Source organism: Pogoniulus pusillus, chromosome 18 (genome assembly GCF_015220805.1).
Source record: "Pogoniulus pusillus isolate bPogPus1 chromosome 18, bPogPus1.pri, whole genome shotgun sequence".
Lineage (NCBI taxonomy): Eukaryota > Metazoa > Chordata > Aves > Piciformes > Lybiidae > Pogoniulus > Pogoniulus pusillus.
The window spans coordinates 22,301,236-22,324,087 of NC_087281.1; the positions used below are offsets into that span (position 1 = coordinate 22,301,236).

At 42.7% G+C, this 22,852-nt stretch overlaps 2 protein-coding genes across 5 annotated transcripts in view; one reads left to right on the top strand and one right to left on the bottom strand.

Annotated features, from left to right (window-relative positions):
* The window catches only part of EIF2AK2 (eukaryotic translation initiation factor 2 alpha kinase 2), a 28,248-nt gene extending 9,871 nt beyond the window's left edge, over positions 1–18,377 (bottom strand). For 2 of the 3 annotated variants that reach the window (XM_064158724.1, XM_064158722.1), the window contains exons 1-11: positions 15,923–18,377; positions 15,427–15,554; positions 11,890–12,004; positions 10,630–10,790; positions 9,233–9,359; positions 6,456–6,538; positions 4,539–4,617; positions 3,492–3,526; positions 3,203–3,334; positions 2,506–2,625; positions 996–1,103 (exon numbers count right to left, since the gene is read on the bottom strand). In XM_064158724.1, coding sequence (XP_064014794.1) covers positions 996–1,103; positions 2,506–2,625; positions 3,203–3,334; positions 3,492–3,526; positions 4,539–4,617; positions 6,456–6,538; positions 9,233–9,359; positions 10,630–10,790; positions 11,890–12,004; positions 15,427–15,530 — 1,064 coding nt within the window. In that variant the 5' untranslated portion in view covers positions 15,531–15,554; positions 15,923–18,377. Of the gene's footprint in view, positions 1–995; positions 1,104–2,505; positions 2,626–3,202; positions 3,335–3,491; positions 3,527–4,538; positions 4,618–6,455; positions 6,539–9,232; positions 9,360–10,629; positions 10,791–11,889; positions 12,005–15,426; positions 15,633–15,922 lie in introns of all 3 variants that reach the window. The other variant, XM_064158723.1, reaches the window with a different exon arrangement.
* On the top strand, positions 18,246–22,628 carry NANP (N-acetylneuraminic acid phosphatase). 2 transcript variants are annotated; one of them, XM_064158726.1, is made up of 2 exons: positions 18,246–18,528; positions 18,730–22,628. In XM_064158726.1, exons 1-2 carry the CDS (start codon positions 18,279–18,281, stop codon positions 19,419–19,421), a joined length of 942 nt encoding a protein of 313 aa, XP_064014796.1. In that variant the 5' UTR covers positions 18,246–18,278; the 3' UTR covers positions 19,422–22,628. The 2 variants fall into 2 exon arrangements, with proteins under 2 accessions (XP_064014796.1, XP_064014797.1); XM_064158727.1 differs by having other exon boundaries at positions 18,350–18,528; positions 18,726–22,628.
* The last annotated feature ends 224 nt before the right edge of the window (positions 22,629–22,852 follow it).

Sequence of the window (22,852 nt, forward strand, 5' to 3'; positions counted from 1 at the left end):
AACAGGCAGTGAAATGAAAAACAATTGATGTCAACTTCTCTCACAGTCTCGCTGAGAACTCTGGGAAGAAGAAAGACTTTTTCTCCATTTTGTTTCTCACTCTTGCTTTTGCCTTGGACCTGGTCACATCTCATTAACCCTGCTCCTACTAACCTTGCTCCCTAACCTCTTGGCTGCACCTCTTTTCTTCCTGAGAACTGGGGTAAGGTTGAGAGGGCCGGGGGGAGGTGTTGGGGTGGTTTGAGAGCCCCTCCTGGGGACTCAGGTTTCTGGGAGGGGAGTTGTGCTTTTGTATTGTTTATCCTTTGTATATTTCTGTATATAATTGTATATAACTGTATATATTGTAAATAGCTGCTTGTAAATTCTGCTAGCTGTAAATAAATTGCTTCATCTATATTCCCAGGGGCCGTCTGAGTTAGCTGGGGCAAATACAAAGTGTGGGAGGGGCGGGGTAACCCCCAAACCATCACAGCTGGTGAGGGGCCTGGAACACAAACCCTATGAGGAGAGGTTGAGGGAGCTGGGGGTGTGCAGCCTGGAGAAGAGGAGGCTCAGGGGTGATCTTATTACTGTCTACAACTACCTGAAGGGGCATTGTAGCCAGGTGGGGGTTGGTCTCTTCTGCCAGGCAACCAGCAATAGAACAAGGGGACACAGTCTCAAGTTGTGCCAGGGTAGGTATAGGCTGGATATTAAGAAGAAGTTCTTCACAGAGAGAGTGATTTCCTTGGGGGTCTTCAAGAAAAGCCTGGATGAGGCACTTAGTGCCATGGTCTAGTTGATTGGCTAGGGCTGGGTGCTAGGTTGGCCTGGATAACCTTGGAGGTTTCTTCCAGCCTGGTTGATTGGTTAGAGCTGGGTGCTAGGTTGGACTGGATGATCTTGGAGGTCTCTTCCAACCTGGTTGATTCTATGATTCTATGACATCAACCTTCCTTCATACAACACAAAATTCATTATTCAAGTCTGAGTGCAAATGATCTTGCAGTTACCTCGAGGCTGGATGAGTCACACGGTCGTTACCTTCCCAGCTATCATAATAGCGCACTATGTTTTCATGCTCCAGTTTTGCAAGTGTTGTTACTTCGCGCTCTACGTTGCTATTTGGAGGGGAAAAGCAAAGCAGAAATTAAAACCAAGCCAAGCCAAGCCACATTCCAACACTCAAATGCCATTTCACTCCAAAAATTTAACATTAAAGGCATGATATCAAGTAGTAGTATACAGATAGGTTTACATTAATGTAGACAAAGAACATAATGCCCTCTTTGGTACAAGTTCTAAACTGTACTTACAAATTCTGTGGGGATTATTTCATCCACTGAGTTATTCAAAGTGCAAAAATGTTTTAATCATATTAGATAGGAAAGCCCCACTCAGAAAAAAAAAGCTGGAAGAGGCAGATAGTTGGAATGCATTAGGTAGCCAAACACACTGTGACAAACACCCATATGTCCTTTCCACCTCTCTGTAGTTTTTTGTTTACATACACAGTAGTCAGTGTAAATAGTGATGAAGAACTATTGCTTAGTTTGGCCTGCACTTTGAACTACTCAAGCAAATTCAAATCCACCAGCAGATCAGCAGTCTTTACTGAAAAAAAATTCTAATGATTCTTCAGATTCAAATCTTCTCAGGATTGAAATACAAATGAAAATAACTTTTAGGAAGACCACAAGAATCTGGAGGGCAGTTAGACAACATAAGGGACAGCAAGTTCTCCATGAGCAAAGTGCCCTTGTGGCCAAGAGAGCCAATGGCATCCTGGGGTGCATCAAGAAAAAGGTGTCCAGCAGGTCTAGAAAGGTTCTTCTCTCCCTCTACTCTGCCCTGGTGAGACCACACCTGGAGTATTATGTCCAGTTTTGGGGTTCCCAATTCAAGAGAGACAGGGATCTGCTGGAGAGAGTCCAACAGAGAGCCACAAGCATGGTTAGGGTACCTGAGCATTTCCTCTACAAAGACAGACTGAGAGACCTGGGGCTGTTTAGTCTGGAGAAGACTGAGAGGGGATCTGATCAATATCTATAAATATATGAGGGGTGGGTGTCAAGTGGACAAGGCCAATCTCTTTTCAGTGGTGTGCAATAATAAGGAACAATGGATACAAACTTGGACATGAAGTTTCTCCTCATGTTGAGGTGAAACCTTCCTTGACAGTGAGGGTGATGTAGCACTGGAACAGGCTGCCCAAGGGGATTGTGGAGTCTCCTCCAGAGACTACCCTAGGTGACCTTGCTTTTGGCAGGGGGGGTGGACTCCACAATCTCTGGAGGTCCCCTTTCAACCTCTAACATTCTGTGATATCAAATCTACTTTTTTACAACTGATTCTGAAATTATTCCAAGGCATACAAGAGAACAGTTTACCAGAAAGAATGGACAATTAATAATGAACATTTCTACAATGCTTCAAGGATTACTAAAGAGGTAAAACAAAGTACTAAAACTTTGATTAAGGTTGTCCTAAAATTAAAAGCAGGAACAAATGTACAGTACATACTTTGTGAATGCAACTCGTTTGATTGCATAGGTTCTCTTATCAAGCTTTGCTGTTGCTTTGAAGACATTCCCAAAACCACCTTCACCAATAGGCTCTATATTTTCAAAACTCTTAAGGAATCTTACAAAAAGAAAGGAAAAGTTAGATAACTTAAGTGTCCTGTATACTTTACATTACATTAACAAGATACAAAAAGTGATCCCAAAAGATCTAACACCTCTGCTGAAATACTCTACAGAGATCACTCAACACATGTAGAAGTCTAAACCATAATCTTGAAGATGAAAAGAAACAAGGGAAACTAACCAGGAAAGCACATAGGGCACTTACCCTCATATCTTCACACAAATCACATTGGGTTATAACCATTAAACACCATCACATGTAAGTTACTATGCTAGATTTTAAATTTTCAGCAAGAAAAATATCTCAAGTACCAGTTTTTTCTTTCACATTTATATGTTTAGGCATAATCTCCCATGTTCTATAGTATATAAAAAAGACTGAATGAGGCACTTAGTTCCAGGGTCTAGATGACTGGCTAGGGCTGGGTGCTAGGTTGGACTGGCTGATCTTGGAGGTCTCTTCCAACCTGCTTGATTCTATTCTATTCTATAAATAAACATACTGTAATCACTGCATACTGTAATTGCCATACAGATTTTATTCAAAACCAACCAACCAAAATCCTTCTTACCTTTCATTCACAGTGAATGGACTTTTATTCTCCTCGCTGGCATTTGTGTCCAAATCTGGCAACTTTTTATCTGCATCTGCCATCCTTTTCTCTTCCTTGTTTCTTGCATTATCAAAATTAGCTGCCAATTTTCTTTAAGAGGGATAAAAGCAAAACTTACAACAAGCTGGTTTTCTAATACATGACATGAGAAAATGAATGTGTTGGCATTCCCTTACTAGACAGAGAAACACTGAAATGGTTTGCAATGTAGTTTATGGGAGGTAGCAACCTAGAAACAAAGACATACCTTTTGGATTTTAGGGCAGAACTCGATGCATCCATCTACATGAAAAAGGAAAAGAAAACACAATCACAACCACCTAATTGAGATATCCTGCATATTTTCATTATACTAAGTTTAATGTATGCCTGAGAACGTATCTAGAAACTGTCCATAAATATGTTTATAACTGATATTAAAAATACAATAAGAACAGAGCCATGACTCAGCTGTTTTTTTTCACGTAGGCTATGTATGGCATCATCGTTCTTCCCACATTAAAATGTGAGCTTAGTTTGACCCCCTTTCTTGGGAAATCTGTCAATTTGGTCATCAGGACATAAGTTTGGTCCACAGTGAATTACTAATGGTTAACAGTAAGTGTGCTAGTTTGAAGCTAGCTAGAATGTTCTGGTGAGAACAACTCGATTACAGGCTGTGAAAGGAAAACAAAGGTGATGTCTGCTTCCCTCATAGGCTTGCTGAGATGCATAAGAACAAGAAATAAAAACATAGAAAAGTACTTCTGCTGCTGGCGAGCTCTGAGCTGCATCTCTCTTTCTTAACCATACCCTCCATTTCTTTGACTAATCCACTTTGCTTCCTAACCCCCTGGCTGAACCTCCATTCTTCCTTGGGACTGGGGTAAGGTTGAGAGGGGTAGGGGGAAGGTGAAGGGGCAGTTGAAAGCCCCTCCTGGGGACTCAGGTTTCTGGGAGGGCTGTTGTGTTTCTGTATTACCTTTTCCCTTGTATATTTCTGTCTGTAACTGTATCTACTGTAAATACCTGCTTGTATATTTTGCTAGCTGTAAATAATAAGCTTCATTCAATTTCCAGAGCCGGCTGAGTCTAGTCTGGGTGATTTCCAAAGTGTGGGGAGGTGGGGAACACCCAATCCATCACAGTAAGAAATGACTGAATGTTCTTAGGAATTAATATTCTTACAACTACGCCCATGTGGTTTCTAGTGATTAGTGGATAAAGGCACAAACTAATGCTCTGGTCTGTCAGGAAGCTTGCTCTATTCAGAGTCTAAAATGTACTTACGAGAGAGATCCATTTCATACTATACCTGGGAAGGTGAAGGACATATTGCCAAGCCTTTCATTTTTTCTACCAAATTTGCAGATGAGTCTTCAAAACAAATACCACTGTTATTAAAAAAATAGAGTAGTTTCAGGTGAAAGTAACACAATGATAATTAAAATGAATGCCAAAAGAGGCATCCAAGAAAATGTATTTTTAAAAGCAAAAGCTGAAAAAGCATTAACAATCATGACTGATGTACACTACAAACCTTTATGCCAGAAAACTCATAAAACATTTTGTCATATGCTCCTATATTTCTATGATACAGTATCATGATAATTAAATAACAGAAAATATCTCATGTATCTATATAAGTTAAATAGAGATGTTTATTCCAAGGAAAAACAACCACCTACTCTAGGATCAACTTTCCAACTTTCTTTATACTTGTACAAAGAACATAAAATAAGTGGTAGAAGACCACTTGCTTGAGTGTGTCCAAAGAAGGGCAACGAGGCTGGTGAGAGGCCTTGAGCACAGCCCTACGAGGAGAGGCTGAGGGAGCTGGGATTGGTTAGCCTGGAGAAGAGGAGGCTCAGGGGGGACCTTATTGCTGTCTGCAACTACCTGAGGTGAGGTTGTAGCCAGGAGGAGGTTGCTCTCTTCTCTCAGGTGGCCAGCACCAGAACAAGAGGACACAGCCTCAAGCTACGCCAGGGGAAATTTAGGCTGGAGGTGAGGAGAAAGTTCTTCACTGAGAGAGTCGTTGGACACTGGAATGGGCTGCCCGGGGAGGTGGTGGAGTCGCCGTCCCTGGAGCTGTTCAAGGCAGGATTGGATTTGGCACTTGGTGCCATGGTCTAGCCTTGAGCTCTGTGGTACAGGGTTGGACTTGATGATCTATGAGGTCTCTTCCAACCTTGGTGATACTGTGATCTATAGTCCAATTACCTATTGCACACCAAAGGCTTGACCTAGGGTTCCCAAATCACAAATGAAAGTTTATGCACATTCATTTTATTTTGTTAAACAAATTTTCACCCTTTGGTGGACATGAAAAAAAAAAACAGAAGACAGCAGAATGTGGAGCACAGGCAAGCATCAAAACTGAATTATACTGAGTTCACAAATGTCACAATAGGAAGAGAAGTGTTTAAAACAGCAAGAAATAATGTTGCTGAATGAGGCCAGTTATTCTGTTTCTACCACAGTGAAAAGGCTTCTGAAAGAACTACTCAGCAAAATAGATCAGAAAGCTCTGAAATCATTGTAAGCTATACTGTATTTGGCTGAGCTGGGGTTAATTCTCCTAACAGCCTATTTCTAATGTTGTGTTTTGCAGTAATACAGCTGTGTGTTGGTAACACACCAGTGTTTTGGCTACTTGCTGAACTGAGCACCAAGGCTGTACTTTTCCAACATTTTCCCACCCCTAGAGTACCAAAGGGATATTCCATGCCATATGACATTAGCTTAGACATACATGCTAAGTGAAAGAAGGAAGTGTGGGGAGATTCCTTGAGGGTGTCTGTCCTCTGGAGCAACTGCTATGCGTATTGGAGCCCTGTGTGGCCAGAGTGACAGAAACACCACTCAGAAGTAAAGAATAACATCTTTGTTTGCACTTCTTTCCACATGCTGCATTTGCTTTTGCTTTGCATTATTGAAATGGCTCCTATCTTGTTCCAGGCCTTCTGTTATATTTTCCCCTCTCCCCTGTTCATCTAAGAAGGGGAGTGATAGAGCAGCTCCGGTGGGAATCTGGCCCCATAATGACTCAGATAAAACTGCACAGGTACAACAAATTCTTCTCTGAAGTCTAAGAAATATGTACCCAAATTATGCTTTATGTTACAGTGAAGAAACTGTGACAGACTTCATTTATAACTAGATCCAAAGACACTCTAAGATTAGTAAAACCATTTTGTTTGTTATCACATTGTCAGTGAGCGCAACTTACTCTGAATCAGACTGAGTTGGCACTTGAGAGAAATTACTGTGCTCACTACATGTAGAATTGTGCTCAGATTCTCCAGTGGTCATCTGAAAAAAGAAAAAGACAGGAAAAAGAAAGAAAACAAGAGTGGTAAGAAAACCATGTGAAAAAATGCCTAGTGCAAAAGATGACATTCAAAGAGGGTGAAGGAACGATTATAAAATCCCAAGTGACAGTTGTTAACTACAGTGAACATTTCAAAGTCCTGCAGAAGAAAGGCATCTACCTGACTTCCACTCAGGGGAGTGAAACAGGACTCTGTCACAGTGGGTGTTCTCCCACTCATTTCGAGACATATTTTCAGAAGCAGAAAATCAGGATAAGAGTATCAGTTCCTAAAAGCAAATCTTTTTTTACTGCACATGCAGTTTGTCTGTGTAGAGAACAAGATACATACAGGCTTTGGTATATGTAATCAGCAGAACTTAAACTCTGAGTCTGTACAAAAAGTTGTTCAATGTTTTCAGTGTGAAAACCCTGAAAAATTTGCATTACTAAACTGGCATCAACTAAAACAATTCATCTTAAATAACTAGTAGAGGTTCTTCCCCTTCCCTGTTTCATAAGAACATAAATGTAACATTAAAAGCAACACCTACAATTGTCACAGACCATAACTTGACTAAAAGTCAAAAAGCTTCCAGGTTTATATGCCAGTGATGACCAACAAATGAAACCTTGTTTGTTTCATTTAGGAGCACCTGACCTTTTGTTATTCTTTGCTAGTTACATTTTGTTTGCAACACAGACATCACTGGGGATTAGTAAAAATTCAATCCAAAACAACCCACCCCAAATTTAGAATAATTCATAGACTTGTTTTGGTTGGAAAAGAGCTCTTAGATGATTGAGTCCTACTATTAATGTGACACCACCATGGCCATTACTGTGTCCAGTTCTGGGCCCCTCAATTCAAGAGAGATGTTGAGCTGCTGGAAGGTGTCCAGAGAAGGGCAACAAAGCTGGTGAGGGGCCTGGAACACAAACCCTCTGAGGAGAGGCTGAGGGAGCTGGGGGTGTTTAGCCTGCAGAGGAGGAGGTTCAGGGGTGACCTCATTGCTGTCTACCTGAAGAGAAGTTGTAGCCAGGTGGGGGTTGATCTCTTCTCCCAGGCAACCAGCAACAGAACAAGGGGACACAGTCTCAAGTTGTGCCAGGGGAAGTCTAGGCTGGATGTTAGGAGGAAGTTGTTGGCAGAGAGAGTGATTGGCATTGGAATGGGCTGCCCAGGGAGGTGGTGGAGACACTGACCCTGAAGGTGTTCAAGAAAAGCCTGGATGAGGCACTTGGTGCCATGGTCTAGTTGACTGGCTAGGGCTGGGTGCTAGGTTGGACTGGATGATCTTGGAGGTCTCTTCTAACCTGGTTGATTCTATAATTCTGTGTCCCAGAGTGCCATGTCCACACATTTCTTGAACCACTCCAATAACAGTGACTCTACCAGTTCCCTGGAGAACCTGTTCCAATGCCAACTAATCTTTCAGTAGAGAATTTTTTCTTAATATCCAATCTAAATCTCCCCCAGCATAGTTTCAGGTCATTTCCTCTCATCCTATCACTTGATAGCAGAAAGAAGAGACCAATGACCACCTCACTACAACCTCTTTCAGGCAGTTGTAGAGAGCAATGAGGTCTCCCCTCACCCTCCTCTTCTCCACACTAAAAAAATCCTAGTTCCCTCGACCACTCCTCATAAGGGTTGTTCTCTAGACCCTTCACCACTTTCATTGCCCCTCCCTGGACACACTGCAGGATCTCAGTATCTTTTCTGTATTGAGGGGCCCATAACTGATCACAGTATCTGAGGTGTGGCCTCATCAGTGTCGAGTACAGTGATGTGATCACTTCCATACTCCTGCTGGTCACGCTATTCCTGACAGAGGAATAGTGTGGCCAGAAGTTCTGCTTGAGGTAATAAATTTCAGATGTTGATAAAAGTGCAGAGAGCCATAAGCTGATTTTACACAGGAAAATATTAAGGATCCTAGAGCTATAATATGCTGTTAATTGAATGGTTACTTAAAAACAACATAAAAGAAGCACTGAAAAGTCACTGCAAACAGCCAAACAATGAAAGAAGTACTTAAAGAATACTTCTCTCCTCCACCATACTACCTTCCTTCCCTTTAAACTACACTTCATTTAAGTTAGCTCATATGTACTGTTCTATGTATTGCAGAAGTGGGTTTGTATCTCCAACAGAACTCTGATCATTTTTCATGTGTATGAAAATACAATTGTAGAATCATCCAACATCACAGCTCTGCTCTCCAGAGGATGTTGTTCACTAGACTGCCTTAGAACACTACAGAAGGCAAGTCCTGTTGATTCTCAATCCAGCTTTTGCCTTTCTCAACAGATTTTTCATCCAACAGAACAGAATAAAAGATTTATGTTCATAGCCAGTCAGCTTGGCAGCATTTCACTCAAGACAACCAGTATATTAGCCAGGATTTGGATGTTTAATGTATGTGCATCCTTGAACAACAACACATCAGACCACGTTCTGAAATACACAGAGATACCAACTGTGAGGTATTCTTCTTTCAATCTAGCATTCAAACATAGAAACACAACAGAAATTTTACCAGCAGAATCCTGCAGCCCAGCCAACCCCCAAAATATCAATTGCTTCCCTCTTAAGTGGAATCCCTGGAATATGCTTTTAAATACAATGAGGAAATCTATTAAAAAGTTCACAAGAATTAAACTTCAGTCTTAAAGTGATATATAGCACATACTGTTAGACAGCCTTCCTTAGCCAGCTTCTCAAGGGCTTCCTTTGCAGCAGCTTTTTTTGCAGCACCTAGATTAGGCCCAGTGCCACTTCCATACAGTACACCACTAATTATACAGCTGCAAGAAAACCTGTAAAATACAACAGAAAATGAATTCTCATATCCATGTAAGAAGTCTTCATTTCATAACCTACAGTCAACTGACATTATAGAATGGCAATCTGAAATACACATCTTCACCACAGTATTTCAAAGACACATCTAATTAATAATGGTAGATAAGCAATTTAAAACCCCTTCAAGGTAACCAAATTTCACAACTGCTAAATATTCACTGTCTGAAAGTTGAACTCCTTGAAGCATCTTACCACATGCACCTACAATCACAAACTATCCACAGGTTAGGTTTTGAAATGGTTGATCTGACATGGGAAGAGAGGAGGAGTTTGCCAAAGGATGTTGCCAAGAGTGTTAAAAAATATTCTTTATTGCCACTCAGCTGTCACTAACTGGAACATTTCTACAATTCCCTGACTGCAGTACATGCAGGGGGGCACAAATAGGCTCTCCTTGGTTCCTAAGGGTCTCCAAAATGCTTTGAGAGGTCCACAAAGGTGCCAGAGCTACAAGGAAGACAACTGACAATTTGTCAGCATTGACTACCTTTTTATCATCATGCCATTTCCCCTCCCAGCTAAACAAACTCAGTCCTCTTAGCCTCTCCTCCTATGTCATATCCTCCAACGCCTTAACCACCTTAATGGCCCTCCACTGGATTCTCCTGACTACCTAAAAACACTCATTGTACTGCTGAAGATCCATCTAACACTACTCTAGGTAACTAATGACAGAATAGCAGAATCATGGAATTGTCAGGGCTGAAAGGGACCTTAAGAATCGTCTAGCCATGGGCAGGGGCACCTCACACTAGATCAAGTTGCTCAGAGCCCCATCCAGCCTGGCCTTAAAAGCATACAGGGATGGGGCTTTTAGCACCTCCCCTTCAGTGTCTCACCACCCTCATGGTGAAGAACTTCCTCCTAACATCCAATCTGAATCTACCCATTTCTAGCTTTGCTCCATTCCTCTTAGTCCTATCACTACCTAACATCCTAAAAAGTCCCTCACCAGCTTTCTTGTAGGCCTCCTTCAGGGACTGGAAGGTCTCCCACAATAAAGTCTCCTCGGAGCCTTCTCCTCTCCAATCTAAACAGCCCCAACTCTCTCAGTTTGTCTCCGTAGGAGAGGTGCTCCAGCCCTCTGATCATCCTTGTGGCCCTTCTCCAGACACACCCCAGCACATTCATACCCTTCTTGAAATAGGGGCTCCAGAACTGGATGCAGTACTCAAGTAAGCAAAGAAATATTAAAAGCTAGTACTAAGACAAAGTACAACTTACATGGGATTATGGGGTTCTCCAACACGTTCTTTGTTATTATAATCAACTAGTTGTGCTGTTCTTTGTGCATATCTATTCAGTAGGCTGACATAGTCAATAACTGGTACGGGTGCTTGAGCTGGCATTACTTCTGCACTTTGCCTATTTGAAGGGCTCTCCAGCTATAAACCAAACAAAATAGGTAACTTATAAACTTAAGGTTAATAAACAGATTAAGATAAGCAATGCACAAGACCTAATATAGCTGCATTTCAAAATGTGTTTAAGAAATCCCACATTTGCATTAAATGGAGTTACTTGTGGCAAAGGACAGCTATCCCAGCTCACAATTATTGCATTCTGAGTTTCCAGAGAAATGGAAATCCAGTTTTCCAAGTGTTGCATCAAAGTCTTTAAGAATCTATCACCATGTCTCCTCCCATATCTTTTAAGATAAGGCAGGAAACAGCTGGGAAATATCTCATTAAAAAAATATAGTCCTGAACAATGCCTTCAGAATATTTCCACAGCCTGGCCAGAGTCAAGAAAAGGGATGGCAGCAGGATGCCACTCATGCTGCCATTAGCGAAGGCTGCAACTGCTTCTGTGCATGCAGTAATTGTAATCAATTAACTGTCATGAAAGAGTAAAAAGCATATGGAAACAGGTAAGGAAAGATCTCACTGTGAAGGTGTTAAGAAGCATTTGGAGTCAAAACAAAAAATAAAGAATTCTAGCACAAAACACAAGGCAGAAAATAGAAGAGCAAAATTTAAGCCTAAACTAAATCAAGGAAACATTTATCCTACACTATAATACAGCTGATCCTATAGTCTAAAGAACATAGAAACAAAGCTGAATCAGATCAAGTGGAAGTAAGAATTTTTATGAGAAAAGTGGCAGACAACACACCAAGCAATGCCTTGTAAATGTTTTGAAGTCATCAAATTACTGAACAGCTATCAAGATGAAAAAGTAACACTGTCCACTGGATATACCAAAGGAACTTGACAAAGGCAAATACATTTCCTTATCATCCTCTAAGAGCATTGGAAGAAGCATTATTAATGTTACATACCAACCCTGCAGTAAAACAAGGGAAATAATTCAAGGTAAAAAGTAGAAAAGCACCTAATGAGAACAAAGATAAAGAAACAATTTTATACCCTTTCAAATTAGAGAAAGCAATTACATTTTACTGGCTACTATTACAAATTCATCTTCAATTTTTCTAGCAAAAAAAAAGTAAAAATCAAAAATCAAAAGCCACAGTTTACTCACCTGTTCCTCAATCATTTCCCAGCTTTGTTTTGCTGCTACTGCTCTTGCATCCCTCTTATTTTTACCAGTGCCTCTACCATATTCCACGTTGTCTATTTTAACCACAACTGTGAATCTGCAATGAAGGAAAGATTTTAAGAACATGCTTACATTTTGTCTCATCACACTTTACCTTCTCAGATTCAACTTTTCCCTTAATACCTAAAACCATTAAGTTAGCTGCAGACGTATTTAACTGTTCATATGGTTTTGTCGTATCTAACTTGATTATCGTTGTAATTCATTAGCGGAATTGGTTTTCAAAGTTTCCTTCCTAGTCACAAGTGCATGTACTTTATTAGTCCTTGGCTGCTTTTCAAAAGCATTTTTGTAGAAGGAAAACAATGCATAAGGTAATCATTGTTACAGGCAAAGGGCATGAAGCCCTAATGTCAAGATGCATCTAATCACTGCAGAACTATATGGAGAGGATAGATCAGGTAATCTTGATTTCACAGGCTTAGACATGACACCACACTTGCCTTTATACACTGGTACATGTGTTATTTAGTGAGTGTGAAAGAAGCACCCAGTGCTTCATGAGACATGAATTCAAAGGCAATCCTCCCAGGAAGCAAACAAGCCAGTCCAGTCCTTCCAGCCTCAATCACTGATCCTTTCTTCCTCTGTTGCACAACTATGCACACACTGCTTTCTATACAGCAGCTCCAAGAGAAGAGACCTGATGCAGAGACCTGATGCAGCCCAGGACTGAGTCAACTTTCTCCACACCAGCTGGTATGGTACTGTGTGGAGGATCCAGGACTGAAACAGATTTGATAACATAGTAATGTTTTACCTATTGCTGAACAGTGTTTGCACAGCACCAAAGCCTTTTCTTTATCCACTTTCATCACCCAGCAGGTAGGATGGGAATATATGAGAAGTTGGGAAGGCATCAGGCCAGGGAGATATCATATGGCATCATGCACAGCCACAGAAAGGGGGAAGAATCACAGAAGATCATCAAGTCCAACCATTCTCTAACTCAGTCATTAAGTCTGGTACTAAACCATGTCCCTCAAGAAGGAGGAAGAGGAACACTTGTAGTTATACTATCTGTGTTCCCAAGTAAACATGACACGTGATGAAGTTCAACTTTCCTGGAAATGGATAAATGTCTCCCTGATGATGGGAAATAGTGAGCCAATTCCTTAATTTGCTTTAGTTGCACACACAGCTTTGCTTCACTGTCACTATCTCAATCCACAAGTTTTTCTCCCTTTCACCCTTCTGATTCCAGCACTCACTGCTGCCTGGGGTCAACCCACCAAGATGACCTAATAACAAATGGTTGGGTTTTAACTCTATCTATTTTTACCAGATCTGACCTCTCCTGCAGCTGCAAACTTCCTAATTCTGCTACTGCTAAGCACAAAAGGCTACAAAGGAGAAAACAACAAGATTTCTACTTGTGGCAGCAACATAGACTCACATCAAGTTCAAGTGACCACTATTACAACCTTGAGGTACATCTATGCTTTATTCAGATTGCAGCATAGCACACGGATAAACAAGCTCATGTCAACAAGATAGAGTCACACAAAGAAACAATCTAGGTATAACACCATCACTTTCCCTGTGGGACAAACTGTCCCAAGTAGTGGAACGACTTCAGAAAATCACTTTTTAGAAAGTATTCCATATGTCATTTTAATTAAATGCTAGGGTGAAAAAAATATGCAGAATACTGTTTGCAGTCACTGCATAAGTTAGCCTTAATGACAGACCTTAAGGAGGTAAATAGTAGGACAAGGCACACCACAGTGTGCACATACTCTACATATAAGAAACAGCACACTAAAGAAGAAAAAAGCATGAGAGAAAGATCATTCCTAGGGAAATAGCCAATCCATATCTACCTGCTGACCACTACCCACGCTATGACTTTGCATCCAAAGCTTACCATTAGCTTTAAGCATCCTGTGGAAATCTGCAGTGTGAGTCTCAATGACCCATGAGTTCATTATCTGAACTGAGGATCATCTGAATGAGAGTAACACAAGCTGGTCCCACACATAACAGTCATATTTGTCCACCATGGACCCTAAGTTAGCAAGCATTGCCCAGACTTGATGGGTTTAGGCAGGACTGGCCTGACTGGTCACACATCACATTCCTAACACAAAAAAAAACCCAAAACCTCACGGCTACTCTGGACTGAGACAGTCTGGGCTTTCTCAACCTTCTTATATTGTGTTCAGCACTGACCCTGCCAGGCATTGCAGTGGAAGGAGCTACAGCACTAAAACCAGGATAGGACAGATGAGAGGACAGGAAGGGTCACTGCATCATTCTTCAGATAGCTGCAGGAGGACTTGTGAGATGGGACACAGCACAGAAGAGTTAGGAAGCCAGCTCAGAACCAGCAGGGGCTGGTGCATCCCACGAGCAGGCAGAGCACCAAGCCAGAGTACCACAGTGGAAGTGAGGGAGGTTTACAATAGGTGTTGCTGCAGCCAGACACTGTACATTGTACTCCTTGTAACAGCCTAAATTATCCAAGATTTTCCTAGATAGTACTGCTACATCTCACATCACCTACAGATAAATTAGAAATACATGTAAATTGTTAGTCCCACGCCTTCCCTTTTGAAGCATGAAGATGTAGCTCTCTGTATGTAAAGATGTGAGCATAGCTACAACTGTGGTAAGGCCAGTAACACCACAGGTCATTACTGCGGTAAGGGTTACTGGTCTGAATTACATTAACCACATGGGGAAAACCAAAATAAGATAACTAATTAACACTGGAGACCCAGGTAATACTTATCAATTTATTCTGAGACTATGGCTATATGTGCACAGACAGTGCTGGCTGGCGAAATGGAAGGCATTAAAAATAACATAGCATTTATTAGCCTATGGATTGTTTGCATACAAACTAGTGAAAATAACATATCACACAAGGAAACATCATAGATCTTATCTGTGGTTTCTCACAATGGAAAAAGTGTTACAAATAATACATACTCTATCACCTGTCATTGAAAGGAAAACAGCTTAAGCAATAATACCCTTCTCTTGTAACAGATACCAAAAAAATAGACATAAACCATGTTGCTACTCAGTCCATATATATCCAGCTTTTATGGTTTGAAACCAACAACATCAATCATTAATATTTTCCATGCTTTGCAAAACTAAATAAAAAACAAAGCACCTATTTTAGCATAGATCATAAACTGAAACACCTGTCACAACCCACCCTATCTCCCAAGATGTTTCACGGCAGATGCACAGCTCACTGCAACAGCTACCAGGAACTGGTGCACTGCTGTTGCTTTCCCCCGGAAAAGGGACACCTACTCTGAAGGAAGTTTTCTCTGTAAACTCTCATGTGACATCCTCCCCATCCACTACTCAGTTTATGGTTCCAGCCAACTCTCCTGCCACATACACACCTTCAGCAATTTAACCTGTAGGACTGCAAGATTTACACAGGTCAGGCCGTGCAAGAAGAGTGCCGACGTTTACTGACATGCATAGTGAACTTACTCAGGATCGTGAGATGGACCAGTCTGCCCGCAGTCCTCATACAGCAGTTTGAATTTATTCCTTTGGCAGTAACTGTTGAGTTTCGCCATACATCCACGTTCCATTTTTCATACAAGCTCAAGAAGATTCTGCAAAGCAACGTTCAAATACAAGTCTGTGCCTCCAGGCATAACGTACCCCCAGCTCCTCATCCTGGCAGATCACCGCTGTGGCATCAAAGAGAAAACTAGTGACAATAACACAACGTTCACAGAAAAGGAATTCTAACCTCCAAGTGTTTGATCTGAAACTACCGTTGAAGACTTACTGCAGAGAATGACAGACTTAGAGAGCGCTAACTCGGATTTGTTAGCAGGAAAAGGCTGAATCATTCACCGAATCCAGTAGGGGGAGGGGGTGGAAATTAGTAACGTTTCTCCACACAAAGCTAGAAGCGATTCCTTCAGAGCAGCCAAGAGGCATTTGAATGCTGTCGTTCATGTTTAGTGGCACGTACCGAAGACGAATCCAGGCTTTCAGACGCGGAGCAGGCGGAACGAGGCGCGGGCAGCCGGCCTTAGCGGAACCAGACGAATCCCCTGCCCGCCGGGCTCCGGCACACGGCCCGGGCACCCCGGTGCTCCCACAGCCGGCGCAGCACCGCACGGCACGGCACAGGGGCCTTTGGAGGCTCGCTGCTGCCCACCCAGTTTCGTTTCCCGCAGCACCGCCCACCCCGAGCTGGAAGCGAAACCGAAAGCGCGACAGGCGGCCATGGAAGCGGTACGCGGGGCGGGTAGTGTGGTCCTGCGGGCGGTGCGGGCCACGGGACGGCCCGTTCTAGGCTGCACGGCAGCCGGGGCTCTGCCGCCTCAGCTCCGCTCTCTGCCGCGAACCGTGCAGGAGGGCTGCAAGGCAAATGGGCCCCTCCCCAAAGGTGTCTCATGCACCAGCACTATTACCCTACCGGCCTTTCCCCTCACTAGCTGTCGCCCTTTTCAGCTACAAACGATGCAAACCAGCCACAGTAGCTACTGTATGCAGCTTATCTATATCGGTAGAACCGCCAGCCCCCATAAACCCAGCTTTTCCCAAGTACATTTGTTTTCAGTCGCCTCTTTTCCTCTCTAATTAGCCTGTCAACACTCATAGCCGTTAGGAAGTCTAACAGGGTAAACTACAATTCAAAACGTTCTTAGTGGTCATACCGGTGTTCCTACCCTGCAATACCACAATCAGTGGTCTCAATTGCACTAGCTTCAAAAAAAAAAACTAAATTCCAAAGCACATTTGAAGCATGTTGCAAAATGTATTTCCTTTTGCACATGAATTTCGAATTAAGTTAACTTCATTCTGGTTGAATATTAGTGCACTGCATTCCACTGCAATCTCAGCTCCTCAATACCTTCTCTAGCTTTCCAATTCTACACCTGTGGGAACTCTTTAATGAGGTGATCAGTAAGTACAAGTCACTCCAGATGAAGCTGTACCATTTATGTTAGTTAAGGAGGATGAAACATACTCAACATATGTTGGAACATAATAATTCATCACATCCCTCCTGCATTGATTTTACAAAGGTGGTCTTCAACACCTTAGAGGCAACACCGAAGTGCACATACTGAATTTAAATACTTCAAATAAGTATCACTGAACATTAAAGTACTTCATAGTTAATCTCTTACTGGCATAAAGGGGGAAAAGGTACTTCATAGTTAATCTCTTACTGGCATAAAGGGAAAAAATCAGCCACCAAACTAATAGTATATTCTAGAGAGGCAGGAAAGAAAACCAAAGTAAGAAATAAAATACATCTCCAAGATTAATTTCCAGAGTGTGTAAGCATGGAACAAATGTGGTTCACTGTGTGCTACCAACATCTTCTTCTGATGACTCAGGTACAAAACCTATTGGACTTTCATTCTCACTCCCTGCAAGATCTGCCTCCCATAGAAACCAGGAAAACAGCAGCAAGCCTTAGGTTTTATCCTTAGTACCAGGATTCTACTTGCGCTTCCTGGGTGCTCTCATAGCACCAACAAAAGCAACACGGGAACTGCAGATGCAGAAAAAACCATGGCAAAGCTCAAAAGCTTAAACTTCTAAGAATATTTATCTTGGAGGGAAAAAAAGAACACCATGATACGAGTCACAATTTGCTAATTATTATTTTGTCCAAGTGTATGGACAACGTTGAACATGTTCATGATGCTCTTCCTTGTAAAACCCACCTAAAGCAATTCCACCATTCGATATATGGACCTCATTTAAAGCCAGCAAAATGGCATTCTTACATGATGACTTCTAGAACGCGTACTGCACATCCCACAACTCCTCTCCTAAATAGGTTTATCACTGTTCACTTCCTGGCTCTGAGCTATGAGGCATTTCTAGCCTCTGAAGAGTCGGGAGGAGGGGAGGAAAGTACTGCACACATCTGAAAGTATGTGATAGCACAAAGAACACGCTTGCTGAAACGCTGATAGAAACCGCTGTCAGTGGCCTTACTTGCCAACCAGAGGGTCCATAAACACCACACTTTCTGTACCTTGTACCGCCATTTCTCACACACCCTGCTCCTGCCCACCCCTCCCTTCTCAGACAGCAGCTGCCTTCCACCCGGCTCGGCGGCTCCCGCTGCCGCACCGCTCCCCATGGCCGGCACGACGAGACACACCAATACCCCTGAGACACCCGGGACAGGAGAGCACCTCCCGCTAGCCCTTCTCTGCAGCACAAGCCCCGCCAATATTCACGCAGGCCCTCAGAGTCGCCAGCCCGCCTCTGCCGGCAGGGGAGCCAGCCCCGCCCGCCCGCGCAGCGCGCTGTACGGCGGCAGAGCAGGCAGCCGCCCCGCCGGCTGCCGCAGGGGCATGACGCAGCAGCCGCGGCCCCGAGGAGCTCCGCCCGCCACCGGCGGAAGGCGGAGCTTTGCTGCACCCTGGTCGGTGGCTTCGGCGGCGCTCGGGGTGTTCCCTTCCGCCCTCCCGGCTCGGCCGTTAGAGCGGGGCGGCTCTCGCGGGAGGCGGCGCCATGGGGGTGCACGGTGTCAAAGCGGTGTTCTTCGACCTGGACAACACGCTGGTGGACACGGCGGCGGCCGGGCGGCGCGCCATCGAGGAGGTACTACTGCCCGTGTCTCCGCTCACGGGCTTGCGGCCGCGGCGGCGCCTCTCCCGTTCCCCTGCCCGTCGGTGCTGGTGCCACCTGGCCGGCCCTGGCTTTGAGCCGGTGGCTCCTGCTGGGAGCGAGGGCGTGGGGAGGTGGGGCGATGGGCTCCGTGCGTGCAGCGCGCTGATCGGGACCCTTCTCTGTTGAAGGTAGTCAGTGCCCTGCAGTCAAAGCACCATTATGCGGAGGGACAAGCGCGTGTTATTTGCGATAAGGTCCAGGCCAAGCTTCTCAAGGAGTGTCACGATCCCGCCAAGATGTGCATCACCGACCTGCGGATTTCTCACTGGGAGGAGGCTATCCAAGAGACGATCGGGGGGGAGGCGAACCGCAATCTGGCCGCCGAGTGCTATTTCCTCTGGAAAACGACCAGGCTGCAGCACCTCACCCTGGCCGAGGACACGCGGGGTCTGCTCACCGAGCTGCGGAAAGGGGTCCGCCTGCTGCTGCTCACTAACGGCGACAAACAGACGCAGAGGGAGAAAATCGAAGCGTGCGCCTGTCAGCCCTATTTCGATGCCATCGTTGTGGGAGGAGAGCAGAAAGAGGAGAAGCCTGCACCATCCATATTTCATTACTGTTGTGATCTCCTGGGGGTGCAGCCCGCAGAGTGTGTTATGGTTGGGGACTCTCTAGATACAGATATTCAAGGAGGCCTGAATGCTGGCTTAAAAGCAACTGTCTGGCTAAACAAAGCAATGACTACCCCAGTAGATATTTCCCCAGTACCTCATTATATTATTTCTTCTGTTCTGGATCTTCCAGCAGTTTTACAGAAGATGGGGCACAAAATGAATGCTAAGTTAGGAACTGACCATACGGCTGATAGTAATGAAGCACACTGATGGTTCCAGCATACAGAGACATGCTGAGCTGTTAGGTGACTCACACTCTTTAAAGAATTGACTATAGGGTTTTGAGCTCCTGTAAAGAATGCTTTCTTAAACAGCAGGTGGATGAGTAAGAGCACAGTTGTCAGTGAGAGTAGGATAGAAACAACGAATTAGATTAATTTCAAAGATACAAGTGAAGTTACTTTGAAACAACTGCCTCTGGAAATTACTTTGACAGGCTGTGGCTGAAGTCTGACTGTCTCTGACCTAAGTTACCAGTCTCTTGTTTTTGTAGTGGAAAAGAAAATTTGACTGTTTTCATCTCACCCATGCTTTGCTGGTTTGTAAGCTTAGCAGAAGCTTCAGCTCAGACCTTGTTTGCAGTGTGTAAAAGAAGGTGAGAAAGTGTGGTACAATCTGGTACATCTTCACAGTTGATCTGCAGTTTATCTCAGGAACTGGAGTGAATTTTGCTGTTTCTAAAAGGAGAATTTATTGACAGCATTTATTATGTATCAGGCCCTTAGAAAATGCCCTACCTTCAATCTTTTTTGATATCTAGTTGACTGGCTAGGGCTGGGTGCTAGGTTGGACTGGATGATCTTGGAGGACTCTTCCAACCTGGTTGATTCTATGATTCTATGATTTTCAAATTTTCAGGTTTTAGGTTTTTTTTTCTCAGACTTTGCAGTGACTTTTATGAAATCTGTACCTCATACCAAAGGTATTTAAATGTACATCAGAAACCAGCAATTTTATAGGGGACCATTTATCTGACGGACTTGATGGTTATGTTTTTTCTTTATCTTGGTGCTTAAGCAGATATGCAGTGTCCTTGTACTTCAAATTACGATTTTCTTTGGAATGTAATTGATAAAATGGATCTTTTCAATGGGCTTCTTACTGTAGTGTCAGACTCTTTAAAAGCTAATATTGTTCTGTCTGATTTTACTAGTGAATTTTGATCAGACTTTTTGGTGAAACTGTTCTTGGTCTCAGGTGTTTAGCTGCTCAGACTCAATGACAGGATCAGTGTGTTGGGGTTTTTTTTTGACTGTTTTAATGGCACTGCTATAAAATTCCTGCCTGCTCTAGTTCTTACATGTGTTTCATGTGATTTACTATGGAAAAAAATAGGAGTTAGCTGTTTGTAAATGGCTTTCATGACTCTCTTCCAGGAAATCAGAAATTTATGTCATATGTATTATAGTACTGTGTACAACTTTATAATGTATATGTGCTATTTCCTGTGTCATCTCCTGTGCTAAATGCAGGACATGACTCTAAAACATTAAGATGTCTCTTTATCCTAATAATTGATTTTTTTCTGCACAGCCTATTATTACTGCATAGTGGAAAACTATTGCCATATTAGATGGAAATATAAACACTTGTTGGAAAAACTCTGTTTTTCAAAATATATTTGCTGTGTGTATACATTGAACTGAATATCTGACCGTATGCAAGCACTCAAGTTTTGCATTTTAGAATAAATTACTGACAAGTCTTTTGAGAACAGGGATATCAAGGTGCTAGCACAAGAGTGTCTGGCACGTAGGCAGCAATAAAAGATCAGCAAAAAGTACAAAAACTTAACCAGGAAATGGTTGTGTAGAATGAGTCCTATATACAAGAAAGGTTCCTTTGTCTCACTTGACATGAGTCAATGTAATTAAGTCTTACATAGGATGACAGATTTAGTGTAGAGGAACCTGTTACTGATGTGGCTTAAATTTGGCAAAGGGTTTATGAGGTTGCATCAAAACATTGAGGAGGGGGAAAAAAGGCACTTTGAACCTCCTTTTATTCAGTTGTCCCTTAAAAGCAAAGCAGCTCAGGTTCTTCATACTATCTAGCCAAGACCTTTGAGGCATCAGGCTTAGTAAAGAGAACACAGGTAGGCAATCTGTACTTTGAAGAAAAGGAGATACGATAAAAACGGTCAGATTACAGTGGTATGCTAAGTTGCCACACGTGCCTTGAGGTAGTGGGACTGACTTGGCACACCTTTGCTACTGAATTAAGAGACCCAAGTTAAGGTTTTATTTAGTGTCTGGAAGAGCATGAAACCAGTCACTGGTTTAGCTGATGAGGAAATCATTGCTATCCTTATAAGCAAGGACTGACAGAAACCAAATAAAGGTCATTACACCTATGAGGAATACTGTGTAAAGACAGAAATGTATCCAAAAAGTTAGATGGATCCCTGAAAAGGTGATGCACTCGAAGTACTCAGTTGTAACCATTTTGTCCGATAGAAGAGCAACAACTTGCTGTAGAACAGCATCCCAAAGGAGCTGCACTATAACTGTGGGGGTTTTGCACAGCATCAGTGTAGTAAAACAAGTCAGAAGGCGGTTTCTGACACAGCTGAGCTTTAACAAGTAGCAATAGTTCACAATTCTGTCAGTGGGTTTGAAGGATGCATACACACCAGGTTACCATTTTTTTAATTTAAGTTGAGGCTCATTCTCTTGCTACTGCATCATTGTGAAGTGGGATGCTGAGCCTGCTTATTTTATGAAGGGTCTCTTGTTTTAGAAGAGACCACTCTTTGTTTTGCACGTGGCCAGCTGTTTTAAATCTATGAATCTATGAAAAACAGAATGCTCAGGTGATGGTGTGGCCAGTTAAGGCCACACCTAAGTGTATTCTTTCCATTGCTGAGTACTGTACCAAGTGGGATGTGACTACCAGTGTTCAGACAGGGCAACAGTGTTACGATGCTCCTATAAAACAGGAAGAAACAGAAGAGATTTCTCTGTCTAGTGGTCTTCTTTGAAGCTGTTACCCAGTAACATGGATTAGGTATCTACAGTATCTAAACAGATGTTTTTCTTGGATGGAGCTCTTGCAGAAAGCCTAATGAAAAACAATTAACTAAATGGAAACACATATGTGATGGAATAATTTCCACATCAGCAGCAGGAGCAGATCAGTAAAACAGTCTATATTCAGTTACAGTTAAGTTCTGGTTTTGCTTAGTGTTCTGCTTTATTAGCTAAGTTGTCTAGTTTAAATTATGTTGCCAAAACACACTACATAGAAGAAAATACATCTCCATTATTTATTTTTTCAGGTTACCTCCTGATGTTAATCTGCAATAACTTTGACTCTAGTGAAATTAACTGAAGCAATAATCCCAGCTGTATTTTAACTCTTGATTTAAAAGGACCTGTGTACTAGTCTAATAAAAGTATTTTGTTTATAAAACATTCAGCACTCTCTATTACTGTGGCTAGCTATGTTTGTGGCCAGGTCTACAATAAAGGTCAAGAGTTCTGTTTGTTTGTTTTAAAAAGCACCGAAATAGGCTTCAGAATCTATGACCTCACATTTAGATGTGGTGACTGGGTGTTGTTTCTATCTTTTCAAACAGAAGATGGAACATAATTACATATTTATGAAGCTTCTTGGCCAGGCTGTACATAACAATTCCTAAC